This window comes from Nyctereutes procyonoides, unplaced genomic scaffold (genome assembly GCF_905146905.1).
Source record: "Nyctereutes procyonoides isolate TBG_1078 unplaced genomic scaffold, NYPRO_anot_genome, whole genome shotgun sequence".
Taxonomy (NCBI): Eukaryota; Metazoa; Chordata; class Mammalia; order Carnivora; family Canidae; genus Nyctereutes; species Nyctereutes procyonoides.
The window spans coordinates 18,175,624-18,187,865 of NW_026575120.1; the positions used below are offsets into that span (position 1 = coordinate 18,175,624).

Consider the following 12,242-nt stretch of genomic DNA (forward strand, 5'->3'; position numbering starts at 1 on the left):
ATGTCATTAAATTCAACGTGGTGATTGTAATGGGGTATGAAACTGTATTGCCAAAGTTGGTCACATTTTATAGTGTTTTCAAAAGAATGTTGGGAAAGGTAAAAATTCTAGTCAGTGTTTGGAAGTTAAATCTATGAGCTCTTCTCCCAGATCTATCAGATTTGGAGCTTTTACTCTAGGCCCAGGATTATAGACACATGAGATGTTATTAAAAATAGGGTTTATATATGCTCTAGGATATCGTTTTTAAATTGAGATTGATTTTAATTCATTCAAAATGAATGTGCACAAATCTTACATTTAAAGAACAATTCAATCAGATAAAATCCTGAAAATAGCATGTGCTAGACAAGTTGAATTTTTTTTTTTCAGTCAGGAAAGTGTCCTGGTATGCCTGGGCATCTCTGTGAAAGGCCCTAGATTTTTACTGGGGAAGCACATCATCTCTTTTGAGAGCGACCAAGAAGGTGTTTATGCAATGCAGTAGCAGAAGCACTTCTTCACAGTCTGAACAGTATTCTATGCTCAGAGGGAGATCCAGAGGAAACATTAGCAGAAGCTAGTAATCCAGCTAGTAAGAATACAAAGAAACAACAAGTTGGTAGGCTGGGTATAAGGTGGAAAGGAAAGGTGGGTAGCCACGAAGATGTGAACATGAAGAGTTGCTGGCAGTGGTGGACTTGGGTAGCTGCTCAGCCATAGAAGAGAAGACTTTTGTCTAGCAGCCCAATTCCGGTGACTTCTGCAAACCACTTTGGTTCAGATCTTATCATACATGTGATACTTGAAAGACTAAGGCCAACTGACCAATCCTAGGCCAGGGCTGGACTTGTGGAAACCTTGGCTCTGGCTGGCCTTTCCAATCTCTCAATCATACTCCTAACAGCACATCTACAGCTATTGCCAGAAAGAGAATACCTCAAATCGATTTCCAGAAGGAAACAGGTTAAAAAAAATAAGCAAGTGGGTTTTTTGTTGGTTTTTAAAGTCGAGAAAACTAAGGCCTTTTTGTTGTATCGTAGGAATCCATCTTAGTGAATAGCTTGTGTATGAAGTTTGGATTCTGTACATGTGTCTCATATTCTCTGAAGCTTAAAAAATGCCATGTTTGAGCCTGTTTTGGCATTTATAATTAGTATATGTTAGGATAAGGAGCAATCCAGTTTAGCTTTCAAATCAATTTATTGTGGAAGCATTAAGAGGTGATTTGTTTCTAGTTGCAAAGAAACTAGATATTCTTATATCATTGAATAGGATGATCCAAAGCAGCCAGTGTGAGGGCTTGAGGTAAGGGAGCTAGCCAGAGAGCAGGGCTGGAGCCAGAGCAGTGAGGAGGGGGTGTGGGCATTTAGCAGAAATAGCCAAAAAAGATGAGATCTGTCTCTGAAAGAAATTGGCAGTGAAATGAATTCCACTTACAAAGTGGAATAGAGCAGGGCACCTTGCTGGCTCAGTGGAGCATGTGACTCTTGATCTCAGGGTTGTGACTTTGAGCCGAATGTTGGGCCTAGAGATTATAAAAAAAACAAAACATCAAAGTGGAATCAACCATTTTCATTCTACATCCACTTGATTTCAAAACCTCTTGTTGCTGTAACCACTGACTGCTGTGTTAAACGTATGACCATTCATGTGTTGTTGAAGTACTCCTCAAAACATGAATTCCTTTAAACTAATAGTCACCAAACCTTAGGAAAGCCAAGGTTAATATTCCAGATCTTCTTGTAAAGCCATGATCTTCAGGTAATTGAGTTTTTCTTCCTGTGAATAAAATAGCATTTGGAAGAAAAAAAAATCCTCTGCATTTAGATACCCGTTTGCTTTATATATGATGAGTACCTTGCATATTAGCATTTTGTACAAGTTTGGCCTGGGATGATTTTCTGTGAAATATCTACAGTAAAGATCCAAGGGACAATAGAAGATCCCTTGACTACCCTGAGGCAATGAAAGAGGCTTTATTTCAGATGCTCAGCATGAAGCTACCCAATTGAAATGCCAAACAAAACTAATCCACTCAACCTAATAAAGAATTTACAATAATACAGAGAAATTCTTTAACATAAGCACTTCAGAAGGAGTGCAGGAAATAAAATGAGCCTTTAGGAAAGGAACAAAGCCATTAGACAAATCCTATTACTGATGTGACAAACAGCAAGATCATTGCCTGTGGCACTCAAACATCCATATCCTCCATATCCGCAAGGTAATACCTCATGGTAATTCCAGATGGAAAGCATTTCTGATCCATTTGAAGGTTGAGTTGGAACTTGTTAATACCTAAGAAGGTTGGTTTCCTATTTTGAAGACAAACAGGTTTCATTTCATCTTTCAGCCATAGCAACAGCTAAAGGAAATACCCATTTTAGATTCTAGTTTTTAATTTTTCTATGTTGTTAAGTGAAAAAGTATACTTTTTAGTGACACGGGTAGTGAGTCGACTGTTCTTTAGGACCAGCAGCCTGTCGCATGTGTACTTTCTTTGAATGGCATTTGAAACTTTTAATTAGTAATTTCTAATGTCTGTGGCTCTTTTTACATATTTATGGGTTGCTCCCCAGTCCATTATTTTGGCCTATTTTTCTAGAAAAGGAAAAGATGACTAAATAGACTGTGATAACTTTTGTTTGAAAACTGAAGAATGATAATGAAGACTTGTAGAGAAGAAAATGATCCTCTAATTTTCTTATCTTTTAAATTTTTCTTTGGATGCCTGGGTGGGTCAGCCATTAAGCATCTGCCTTCGGCTCAGGTCTTGATCACAGGATCTTGGGATCGAATCCCATATCAGGCTTCCTGCATGGAGCCTGCATCTCCTCCCTCTGCTTATTTCTCTGCCTTTCTCTCTGTGTGTCTCTCATGAATAAGTTAATAAAATCTATAAATAAATAAATTAATTAATTAATTAAAATTTTCTCATTTTTCACTTCTCTGTCTTTTCTAATTTCTGGGAGATTTCCTCAATTTTAAACTCTTCTACTTATGCTATTGTATTTTTAATTTTGATTTAAACCTTTTCCTTAGTTCTTTTCCTATAGCATTCTGCCCTTCATGTATGGAATATTTTCTGTTATCTGAGAATATTACTGTTGGCTCTTCTGTATTCTCCCTGAATTGTAATTGTTTCTTTCAAATTGTTTTTCTGTTTTGGTCTGTGTCTTTCATGTTTGATGCTTTCCCTAATTGGCTCTTATTTAGAAGCACACAAAGGCCAGATCCTTGCCTTCTGTTTCCTGTAGTTCTTCAATTACCACAAAGTATAAGAGGAAGGTGATGACAATATATAGTGCATAGAAAAGCCACTAAAGTTAAAAATGCTGGGGATTATAAAACTGCCTGCATTTAAAGCAAAAGCCTCACACTTAACATTTGATTAAAGTTAAGCCTGAAGTTTAAAAATGTCTTTAAGCATTCTTTGAAATATCCATTTTAGGGTGTTTGCCAGCTTCCCAGTAAAAATGATGAAAAGGAGTATCCACACAGGAGAATTGATATAAGGTATTACTTAAAATTTGTTGCTGACCTATTAATTTTTCCCTTTTCTCTTTCCTTTGTCCTCTGTGTATCTTGGGATTCACATAAATGTCTCAAGCCCCCTTCATTGTGAACTGCCATGTGTTCATGCTATAGACACCACTTAGCCTGAAAATATGTAGAGTAATGACTGTGCTCAGAATTTTTATCTATTTTCTCAGAATTTGCGTCTCATCATGATGCCTTCCACAGCTCAGAAGTAGTTTCCTGCCTGGGGAAAGTTGGTTGTAATACGTGATACCGCTGATACTGCTCTTGTTTCTCCACACCTTGCACAGTTTAGTTTACTGAAACCTAGACTAACTGCAAGCTTGGAGCAATTTCAACAGTCTACCTAATCATAGTCTCCTCCTTAGGTTATTAAACCACATAGACTTATTGTAGGTGTTTGTGCCTTTTTGATAAGAGCCCTATTTTTGCCAAATTTGAAATTTTTGGTGAAAGATGTATTTATCTATCTATTTTAGGTTGATACCCAAGGATCAGTATTACTGTGGTGTTCTCTATTTCACTGGGAGTGATATTTTCAATAAGAATATGAGAGCTCATGCCCTAGAAAAAGGCTTCACAATCAATGAGTACACAATCCGTCCCTTGGGAGTCACTGGTGGGTATTTGTGTCTGCATTAGAGATACTCCTGGTCATCTGGAGAGAAGTTATTTTCAAAGATGCTTTAGCAGTTTTGGTTTCTCTAAAAAGCCTTTGAGTAGTTTTGCCAGTTAATTGTAGTTTCTTTGTATTATGAGTCCCTCAGGCAACAAAAGGGTCTTTAAATCCATAGGTGCTCTCAAGCCCTCAATTGAAGGCCTTGATGGCAAGAGTTATTTCTAGCTCTATTAGAATGAATTAATGATGGTCAATAAAAAAAATCTCATAGATCTAAAGTGGGTTTCTTTGTTTTTCATGTACCTCCAAGACTTCTGAAGATACTAGGTATCATTGCTTTTAGTGCCAGAACAAAACTGGTAGCTTTGGCCACTTGCTTTCTAAAGTTTAAAGAATTAAAAACAAAACAAAACAAAGAAAATAATAAAGTTTAAAGAGTGGGAGTGCCTGGCTGGCTTAGTTGGTAGAGCATGCAACTCTTGATTTCAGGGTGTGAGTTCAAACCCCATTTTGGGTATAGAACTTACTTTAAAAAATTTTTTTACGGTTCCCTGGGTGGCTCGGCAGTTCAGCGCCTGCCTTTGGCCCAGGGTGTGATCCTGGAGTCCCAGGATTGAGTCCTGCGTCAGGCTCCCGGCATGGAGCCTGCTTCTTTCTCTGCCTGTGTCTCTGCCTCTCTCTCTCTCTCTCTCTCTGTGTGTGTGTGTCTATCATGATAAAATCTTTTAAAAAAATAAAATTTTTTTAAAAAATATTTTTTTAAATAAAAAAAGTTTAAAGAGTAAGAATTGAAAAAAAATTTTTTTAAAAAGAGTAAGAATTGTTTAATCTATGTTAACATTTCACAGTATCCTGTGTAGTTTATTAATTCTCTACTAGGAAAATGAAGATTTTGTCATTTTGTCCTTGAAGTATAAAACAGGGCTTTCTTCCCTGGTAGATGAAAGCAGTGCTTCTTGAATGTAAATGTGTGTACAGGCTACATGGGGACCTCATTAAATGCAGATTCTAATTGGAGGGGACCCCAGATTCTGCATTTCTAGTAGGTTTCCAGGTAATGCCCTTTACTACTAGCCCAGGGACCACATTTTGAGTTGCAAAGGAAACTAACTAGAGTATTTCATATGATCCACGGTGGCTACAGTGAAGATCCAGCAGAGAGGAGAATCATGGATTAGGATCACATCAATGGCCCTAGTTGGGATACTCAGGTTCCTTTTGTAGCACTAGTAATATATGTGACAAAGCTGGAACAAAGGCTCATGTGGGAGGGTAGGGGAGGTCAATATCATGTTTTAGTGGTTTGGGTACCATTTTCTCTTCCTTCTGAAAGTGAGTTCCATATGGCTATCATCCCTAAACCCTCATAACTAAATTCCAAAACTGGTTTGTAAGTAAGTTTCTTTTCTCTGTACTTGTAGGAGTTGCTGGAGAGCCTCTGCCAGTGGATAGTGAGAAAGACATCTTTGACTACATCCAGTGGAAATACCGAGAACCCAAGGATCGGAGTGAATGAGGCCATTCTTCTCAGGCCAGCCCAGCTCAGTTGGAGTCTTTTTTTTTTTTTTTTTTCAGTTGGAGTCTTAATTTATTTCTTAACCTTTGCTATGTAAGGGTCTTTGGTGTTTTTAAATGATTGTTTCTTCTTCATGCTTTAGCTTGCACTGTAGTCAATAAAGCCTCTAGTACTATTATCAGATGTTCTTATTTTTTAGCAAATATGTATCTTCACAATCACACTTTACTAAGGTTTTAGTGGAGAGAAGAGATGTTAGCAGTGTTCAAAGGGAATTTTTATTTTCTCCTTTTCTGCTCTTCTGTTATAAACCACATTACCCTATTACCTTTCGTCCTATTTATTAATTTACAGATTAATCAGAGACCAGGCACTGGAAGATGGTTCAATATGCTTTAGACATTAGGGACCTTCATAAGTTTAATTTTTTTCTTTGGTTGATTTGGCCCCCATATTCAATTTTGTCCTATATACTTCCTATATACTTAAAACCTAAGAGCAGGTATGTGCTTTATTTCTTAAATGCAATCTAAAATTGTTATAATTCATCAGAGAGAGCTCCCCTAAGCAAACCACTTCTAATATGCGCCCACATGTACAAAATATGGCCTCTTCAGCTTCAACAAAAATTTTACTTATTCACCCTAGTTTTCCTCCAAGGCAACGTTTAAGTTTAAATGGTCAAGTATATAAATTGAAATGTTCCTTGAAAGCTCTACTTTTGAAATTATATAAATGTAATGTGTATAATTAAATTAATATGATTAAATTAATATATTTTCATATAAACCATGTATTTGGTTTTATAAACCATGTAATTTGTTTTATATAGAATTTTTACATATTTAACATTATATAAATATAAATATAAAGTTATGAAATGATTAAGTAAAGCTATTGAAAGTAAAAACACTCCTTGAAGGCCCTAGCTTTGAAATAATGTAATCTACATAATTAATATAACTAGGTTATAATATAATTTAATGTTATAATTTAGTAAAATAATTCAATGTAATATAAATTACATAATGTAAAATTACATGTAATTTATATAATATAAATATGTAATATAAATGATATTAATTTGTATAATTAAAAGTTATATAAATATAAAATGTAAAAAGTTATCAAATGATTAAGTGAAGTTATCAAAAACAAAGTATGTGCAAATGCTTTGTAACTTGCAAAGGACTATACACACATAAAATACTGCCTTTTGAATTTCATTTCTTTATTAACCAAATTATTTTGTAGTGAAGGGCATTTCCCTTACAAGAAATGAAAGACAATAAGAGGGATTTTAAGGAAAAATTTTTTTTCTTTACTGTGATAATTTTCACTGGTAAGATAAGAATTAACTGCAGAGACCATCACTTATTTTCCCCATAAGCTACTGTCAGGTACTAAAATTTCACCAGAAATTATGTAAAGATTTATTTGAGTCACTAAGTCAAACAAAACTTTTCTGTAGAATCCCATGACTTTTCTGCAGAAATAGACAAAAAGCCCATGCCAGTTTTCCCTCCTCACAAGGCAGCATCTCACAGTGCTCTGGGTCTATCTCAGTTGCTCCCAGATTTGATTTATAGAGATATTTGTATAAGAGATTTTTAAATTAATGTCTGAGATTTCTGTTGGAATACAATAAGGAGTTGTCTTTATTTTGAAGTATTTACAGCTTTTTAGATTTTTTGGCATACTCTTAACCGTGCAATTTGTCGGTTGCCAGTTACTTGATTTCGACATAACAGTCCAGGACCACAGTCACAGCGCTGGAAGATTTCTGGAGCTTGAGCAGTATCTTTCTGCCCTCTCCTAGAGCAGACCTGTCCCTCCAAGAGGACTGGCTTACAAATTTTAGTCCAAAAATGACGAGCACAGCAAAGTCCAGCTCTACAGTCAGAAGTCCTAAGACATCTTTCTCCCTCTTGCCCTGTAACAAGATTCATATGGGCTGTTACCACAAATGGGGAAGATGGCAAATGGGGGCATTGTTACTGGGATGAGATGTAGGATCTAGAGCTGAAGGCTACAAAGTACAAATATAAGCAGCGCGCAGGTCTCCCAGAGCTAGATCTTACACTAAAAATAGACAAAATGAGGGATGCCTGGGTGGCTCGGTGGTTGAGCATCTGCCTTTGGCTCAGGGTGTGATCCTGGAATCCCAGGATCGAGTCCCACATCGGGCTCCCTGCAGAGAGCCTGCTTCTCCCTCTGCGTGTGTGTGTGTGTGTGTGTGTGTGTGTGTGTGTTTCTCCTCTTCTCTCTGTGTCTCTTATGAATAAATAAAATCTTAAAAAGAATAAAAATGCATCTACTTTCATTTTTATTTTGCCTACTGAGGAGCTAGAAAGGGAAATCTGCATTTGTTAAATTACAGACTATAAAAAGATGTATGTGTTAAAATTCACTTAAAGATTTTTTTGCTCACTAGTTCATTATTATGGCTAGTCCCCTGCCCTCTGGACTGGCTGACTGCCTTATGCTACTCCCTATGTGATCTCCGGAGCTGTGGATAGAGACAGATTAGAAACTGTGTTTCTGGATTGGGGAGTTGGGTTCAGCCTATCCCTAAAAGCCTAGGAGGAAGAAATGTTTTTCTTTTTTATTTTTTAAGATATTATTTATTTATTTGAGAGAGAGAGAGCACAAGCAGGGGAAGGGGCAGAGGGGAAGCAGACTCCTCATGAAGCAGGGAGCCCCACGTGGACCTAATCCCAGGACCCTGAGATCATGACCTGAGCTGAAAGCAGACACAACCAACTGACCACCCAGGCGCCCCAGGAAATGCTCTTTAAAACAAAACAAAACAAAACAAAAAAAAAGTGTTCAGAATGTTTCTCTTACCCCTACTGCCTTGTGATTTAATATTTGGCTTCCTTTTGGGTTTGTTTTCCTGAACTGGATGCTCAGTTGTTCCTTTTGTGTCCACATCATCTTGGTCATCGATCTGTCTTTCCAATATTGGCGCTCTATCTTCCATCATCGTACAAGCATCTGAGACAACCAGGTGTGGTTAGAGTTATTAGCTTCAAGGATTAGAACCACGGACATGCTAATTATTACACTGTTACATAGTTTAGCCCTACCTCTGCCTTGAGTTTATGTATAACTTTCATGATTTCTGGGACATATGCACTAAATATTTACATGTACATACGGCAGAGAAAGCAGTTAAGTAATTAGTGGAATCCAAGTGAAAATGAAAGAATTTGAAAGATTCCAACTTGAACCCTTCTTTTAAAATCATCTCTAAGTTGTTGACAAAAATGGTGGCCAGGAAAAAACTATTTTGTTGCATTGAGAAAAGGCAGCTGCATAAATTACTTCAAGCGTGAATCCAGGAAACCTTCAGAGAGGGCCTATCCTGGATCATTCTAGCCTATGAGACTTGGATGCAGTCTTCAGTTTAAAGCCACTGTTCACAGGGGCACAGCAGTCCTGCAAGTGTTTGTGGTAGCTCACCATTCAAGCAGAGCATTCCAGGGCAGCACATGGCACTACGTTGGCACCTCCTCTGTAACCCACGACACGTAGCACAGAATGGCTTCTCCTCTTGAGGTTTGAGGCAGAATTTTCTAGAACTGCAGTCCTTGTCAGACAGGCACTGTGAACCCTGTTAGGAAAAACTCGTCACGGAGCTGGGGAATCCAACAAGATGTAAGATGACTTTTCATTCCAAGTGGGAGGTGAAGGAAGCAAAATCATAATGGCACTTCGAATGCAGTGACAGACCTTCAGTGGCACCTTAATTTTTCATTATAATTGGTTTTCTCCCACAAATGGCAGATCAAATCTCCAGTGAAGAAACCTGTGTGCTGCAAAGGTTGTTTTCGAAAAATTGTCCTACTTTTAACACTCAGGATTTAATTTCCTTGTGCCCTTTGAAAGTGGAAGAAAACATCTTCCCATGAATGAGATTTTTGATTCAGACCTATTAATTAATCATTAAGTGTAAGGCTAGTGTTTGTGCCATTCGGATTTGGCGTTTTAAGTCTAGCGAGCCACAGCAACCTCTGCGTCCCTGTGCCAGCCAGCCCCTCGGTGAGCCTTCCCCTAGGGCACTACCCCCTGCCCCCTGAGCTGCGCTTTACCTTACGAGCCCCTTCAGCATAGCTCTTGATGTTGTTGAAGTCCAGAACCAGAGCTCCCAGGGGGGCGCAGAACCAGCTGAGCCCCAGCAAGACCACCACCACCATCCTTTAATCCCCTTGACCTTCTCAGACCTCTCGACAACCTCCAAACGGGGCCGTTTTAAACCCACAAGAGGGCAAATGGAAACCTGACAGGTCGTCTGGAACTGCTTTTCCTGGAGGAGAAGCAAATCTTTCTCTGCGTAAGGTATGTGAACTAGGATGAGCAGGATCCTATTTATACCAAATGTGCCCCTCAGCTCTCCCCCCCACCCCCGCCGCCCCTCCTCCATTTCCTTCCTCCTTTGCCCCACACAGGCTTCAACAAATCCCTTTAAATCTGTTTGATCAATAGTTCAAAACAAAGACTCGATAGACGGAGAGAAGGGGCAGGGCCAAGGCAGCTTCTCCTCCAGGGGTTGAATCCCTCTTAATTATTGCATATCAAAGTTAGTTCAAAGGGTTAGCAGAAGAGCAGGATGTCTGTATCAAAGGCAAACTCTGATAATCACCTGCACTTCCTACCTTCAGTAATCCTTTGCGGGTGGAGGGAGTCTCTTCTAAGATCTGTTTTCGCAGTTAATTGTGCTCAAAGAAAGAATGAATCATATTGGCCAATGTGGCTACAGAAGATGCCAAAAAGTAATGAGCTACAAAATGTCCCAAGAAGCTTTAAACTCTGCCTCAGATAGTGAAGACAGATAGAAAGGAGAGAAAATGCCTTCTGATTAGCTCTGGCATCCAGATGTAAAAACTCCAATAGCTTAAAAGCTGTGAACATAATAGCACCTGTTCCGATTCAGTGTTAATTGGAAAATAATCCTTCTTAAACTGCAAATTGAACTACTTGAAGCCAAGGTTATTTAATTAGGAAATTAGTGAGATTTATAACAGTGCACCCCCCTTCTTTTCTTGATGGTGGGGATAATCTCAGCAAGTCCATTTTATGCAGATTCATACAATTCAATAGGAAGCGTCAGATGCATTTTATGTGCAATGCATTTAATTTGCATTGCATTGTGTTGTGTTAAATGGACTTGAGCAGAACAATCCTCCAAGTCTCTAGCTGATTTCAGGTGGGATTTCATTCATTTTCAATGTTCATAATTTGAATTTTTAAAAATATCTGCTTCATCCCCTTTTTGTCTCTCTCTCTTTTTTTTTTTTTTTTTTGGTCTGCCAGACTGTTGGAGAAGTCAAATCATTTAGACCCATGCTTATCATTGCCTAAGTATTTTTGCAGTAGAACGATCTAGATCTGGGTCAAAATATTTCCCTTTTTTGACTCTTTGTTTTCATTGTCTTCAGTGTAGATTCATCCCGGTGTCTCAGGTGTAAAGGGCTGTTTAAAATATAAAAATACACGGTGGTGGGCAGTGTGTCTAGCTGGCTGGCTTGAAAGGGCATGCGACTCTTGATCTTCGGGTGATGAGTTGAGCCTCATGTTGGGTGTAGACTACTTACATAGATAAGAACGTAAAATCTAAAAATGCAGAGATCCTTGGCTGGCTCAGTTGGTGGAGCATGTGACTTGATCTTGGAGTTGTGGGTTTGAATCCCACACTGGGTATAGAGATTACTTAAAATTGAAATCTTTGGGGGGAAGCCCTGGTGGCTCAGCGGTTTAGCGCCACCTTCAGTCCGGGGCCTGATCCTGGGGACCCGGGATCGAGTCCCACATCGGGCTCCCTGCATGGAGCCTGCTTCTCCCTCTGCCAGTGTCTCTGCCTCTCTCTCTCTGTGTGTGTCTCTCATGAATAAATAAATAAAATATTAAAATTTAAAAAAATTGAAATCTTTGGGATCCCTGGGTGGCGCAGCAGTTTAGCGCCTGCCTTTGGCCCAGGGCGGGGTCCTGGAGACCCGGAATCGAATCCCACGTCGGGCTCCCGGTGCATGGAGCCTGCTTCTCCCTCTGCCTATGTCTCTGCCTATCTCTCTCTGTGTGACTATCATAAATAAGTAAAAATTTTTTTAAAAAAATTGAAATCTTTAACAACAAAAACAGCAAAATCTAAAAATGCGGTTTCTAAGCCATAATGGCAGTCTGGGTATTACTTCAGAACATCAACACATTGAAATGTATCTCAACACTCCATGCAATGGGAGCATTCCCAGTCCTGAGTAATTTAGCAGCCCCTGAACTGAGGCTTCCTTCTCTTGGTTCTGTCTTGGGTTGGGGCTGCTTGTCTACCACCTAAATGGTTCACGGGAACTACTTCTACTAGTACCCCCCCTTTTTTTTTTCCTGCTTCAACTGAAAAACATCAAACACTCTTTGATAGTATGATAAGCCTGGTGACTAGGTGTGTTACAGGATTTTTTTTGAAGTTGGACAATTATGACCAAGGATAAAGGAGAGAACCCCCAGGGTTCCTTCTCTGCTGGGGATCTTTGCTTCCTGTTACCTAACTGAAAAGAGAGTCTCAGGGCACCAAAGGCCTCTGGCAAT

At 38.9% G+C, this 12,242-nt stretch overlaps 2 protein-coding genes across 2 annotated transcripts in view; one reads left to right on the top strand and one right to left on the bottom strand.

Moving 5' to 3' along the window:
- The window catches only part of POLB (DNA polymerase beta), a 28,930-nt gene extending 23,092 nt beyond the window's left edge, over nt 1-5,838 (top strand). Inside the window, exons 12-14 of the mRNA XM_055335374.1 lie at nt 3,434-3,498; nt 4,002-4,141; nt 5,563-5,838. Coding sequence (XP_055191349.1) covers nt 3,434-3,498; nt 4,002-4,141; nt 5,563-5,657 — 300 coding nt within the window. The 3' untranslated portion in view covers nt 5,658-5,838. The remainder of the gene's footprint in view (nt 1-3,433; nt 3,499-4,001; nt 4,142-5,562) is intronic.
- A 1,501-nt stretch (nt 5,839-7,339) lies between these two features.
- On the bottom strand, nt 7,340-9,856 carry DKK4 (dickkopf WNT signaling pathway inhibitor 4). The gene is made up of 4 exons (XM_055334578.1): nt 9,752-9,856; nt 9,123-9,273; nt 8,505-8,654; nt 7,340-7,590 (listed from the first exon to the last, which is right to left on the bottom strand). The coding sequence occupies exons 1-4, from the start codon at nt 9,854-9,856 to the stop codon at nt 7,340-7,342; spliced, it is 657 nt and encodes a 218-aa protein (XP_055190553.1).
- Between the last annotated feature and the right edge of the window lie 2,386 nt (nt 9,857-12,242).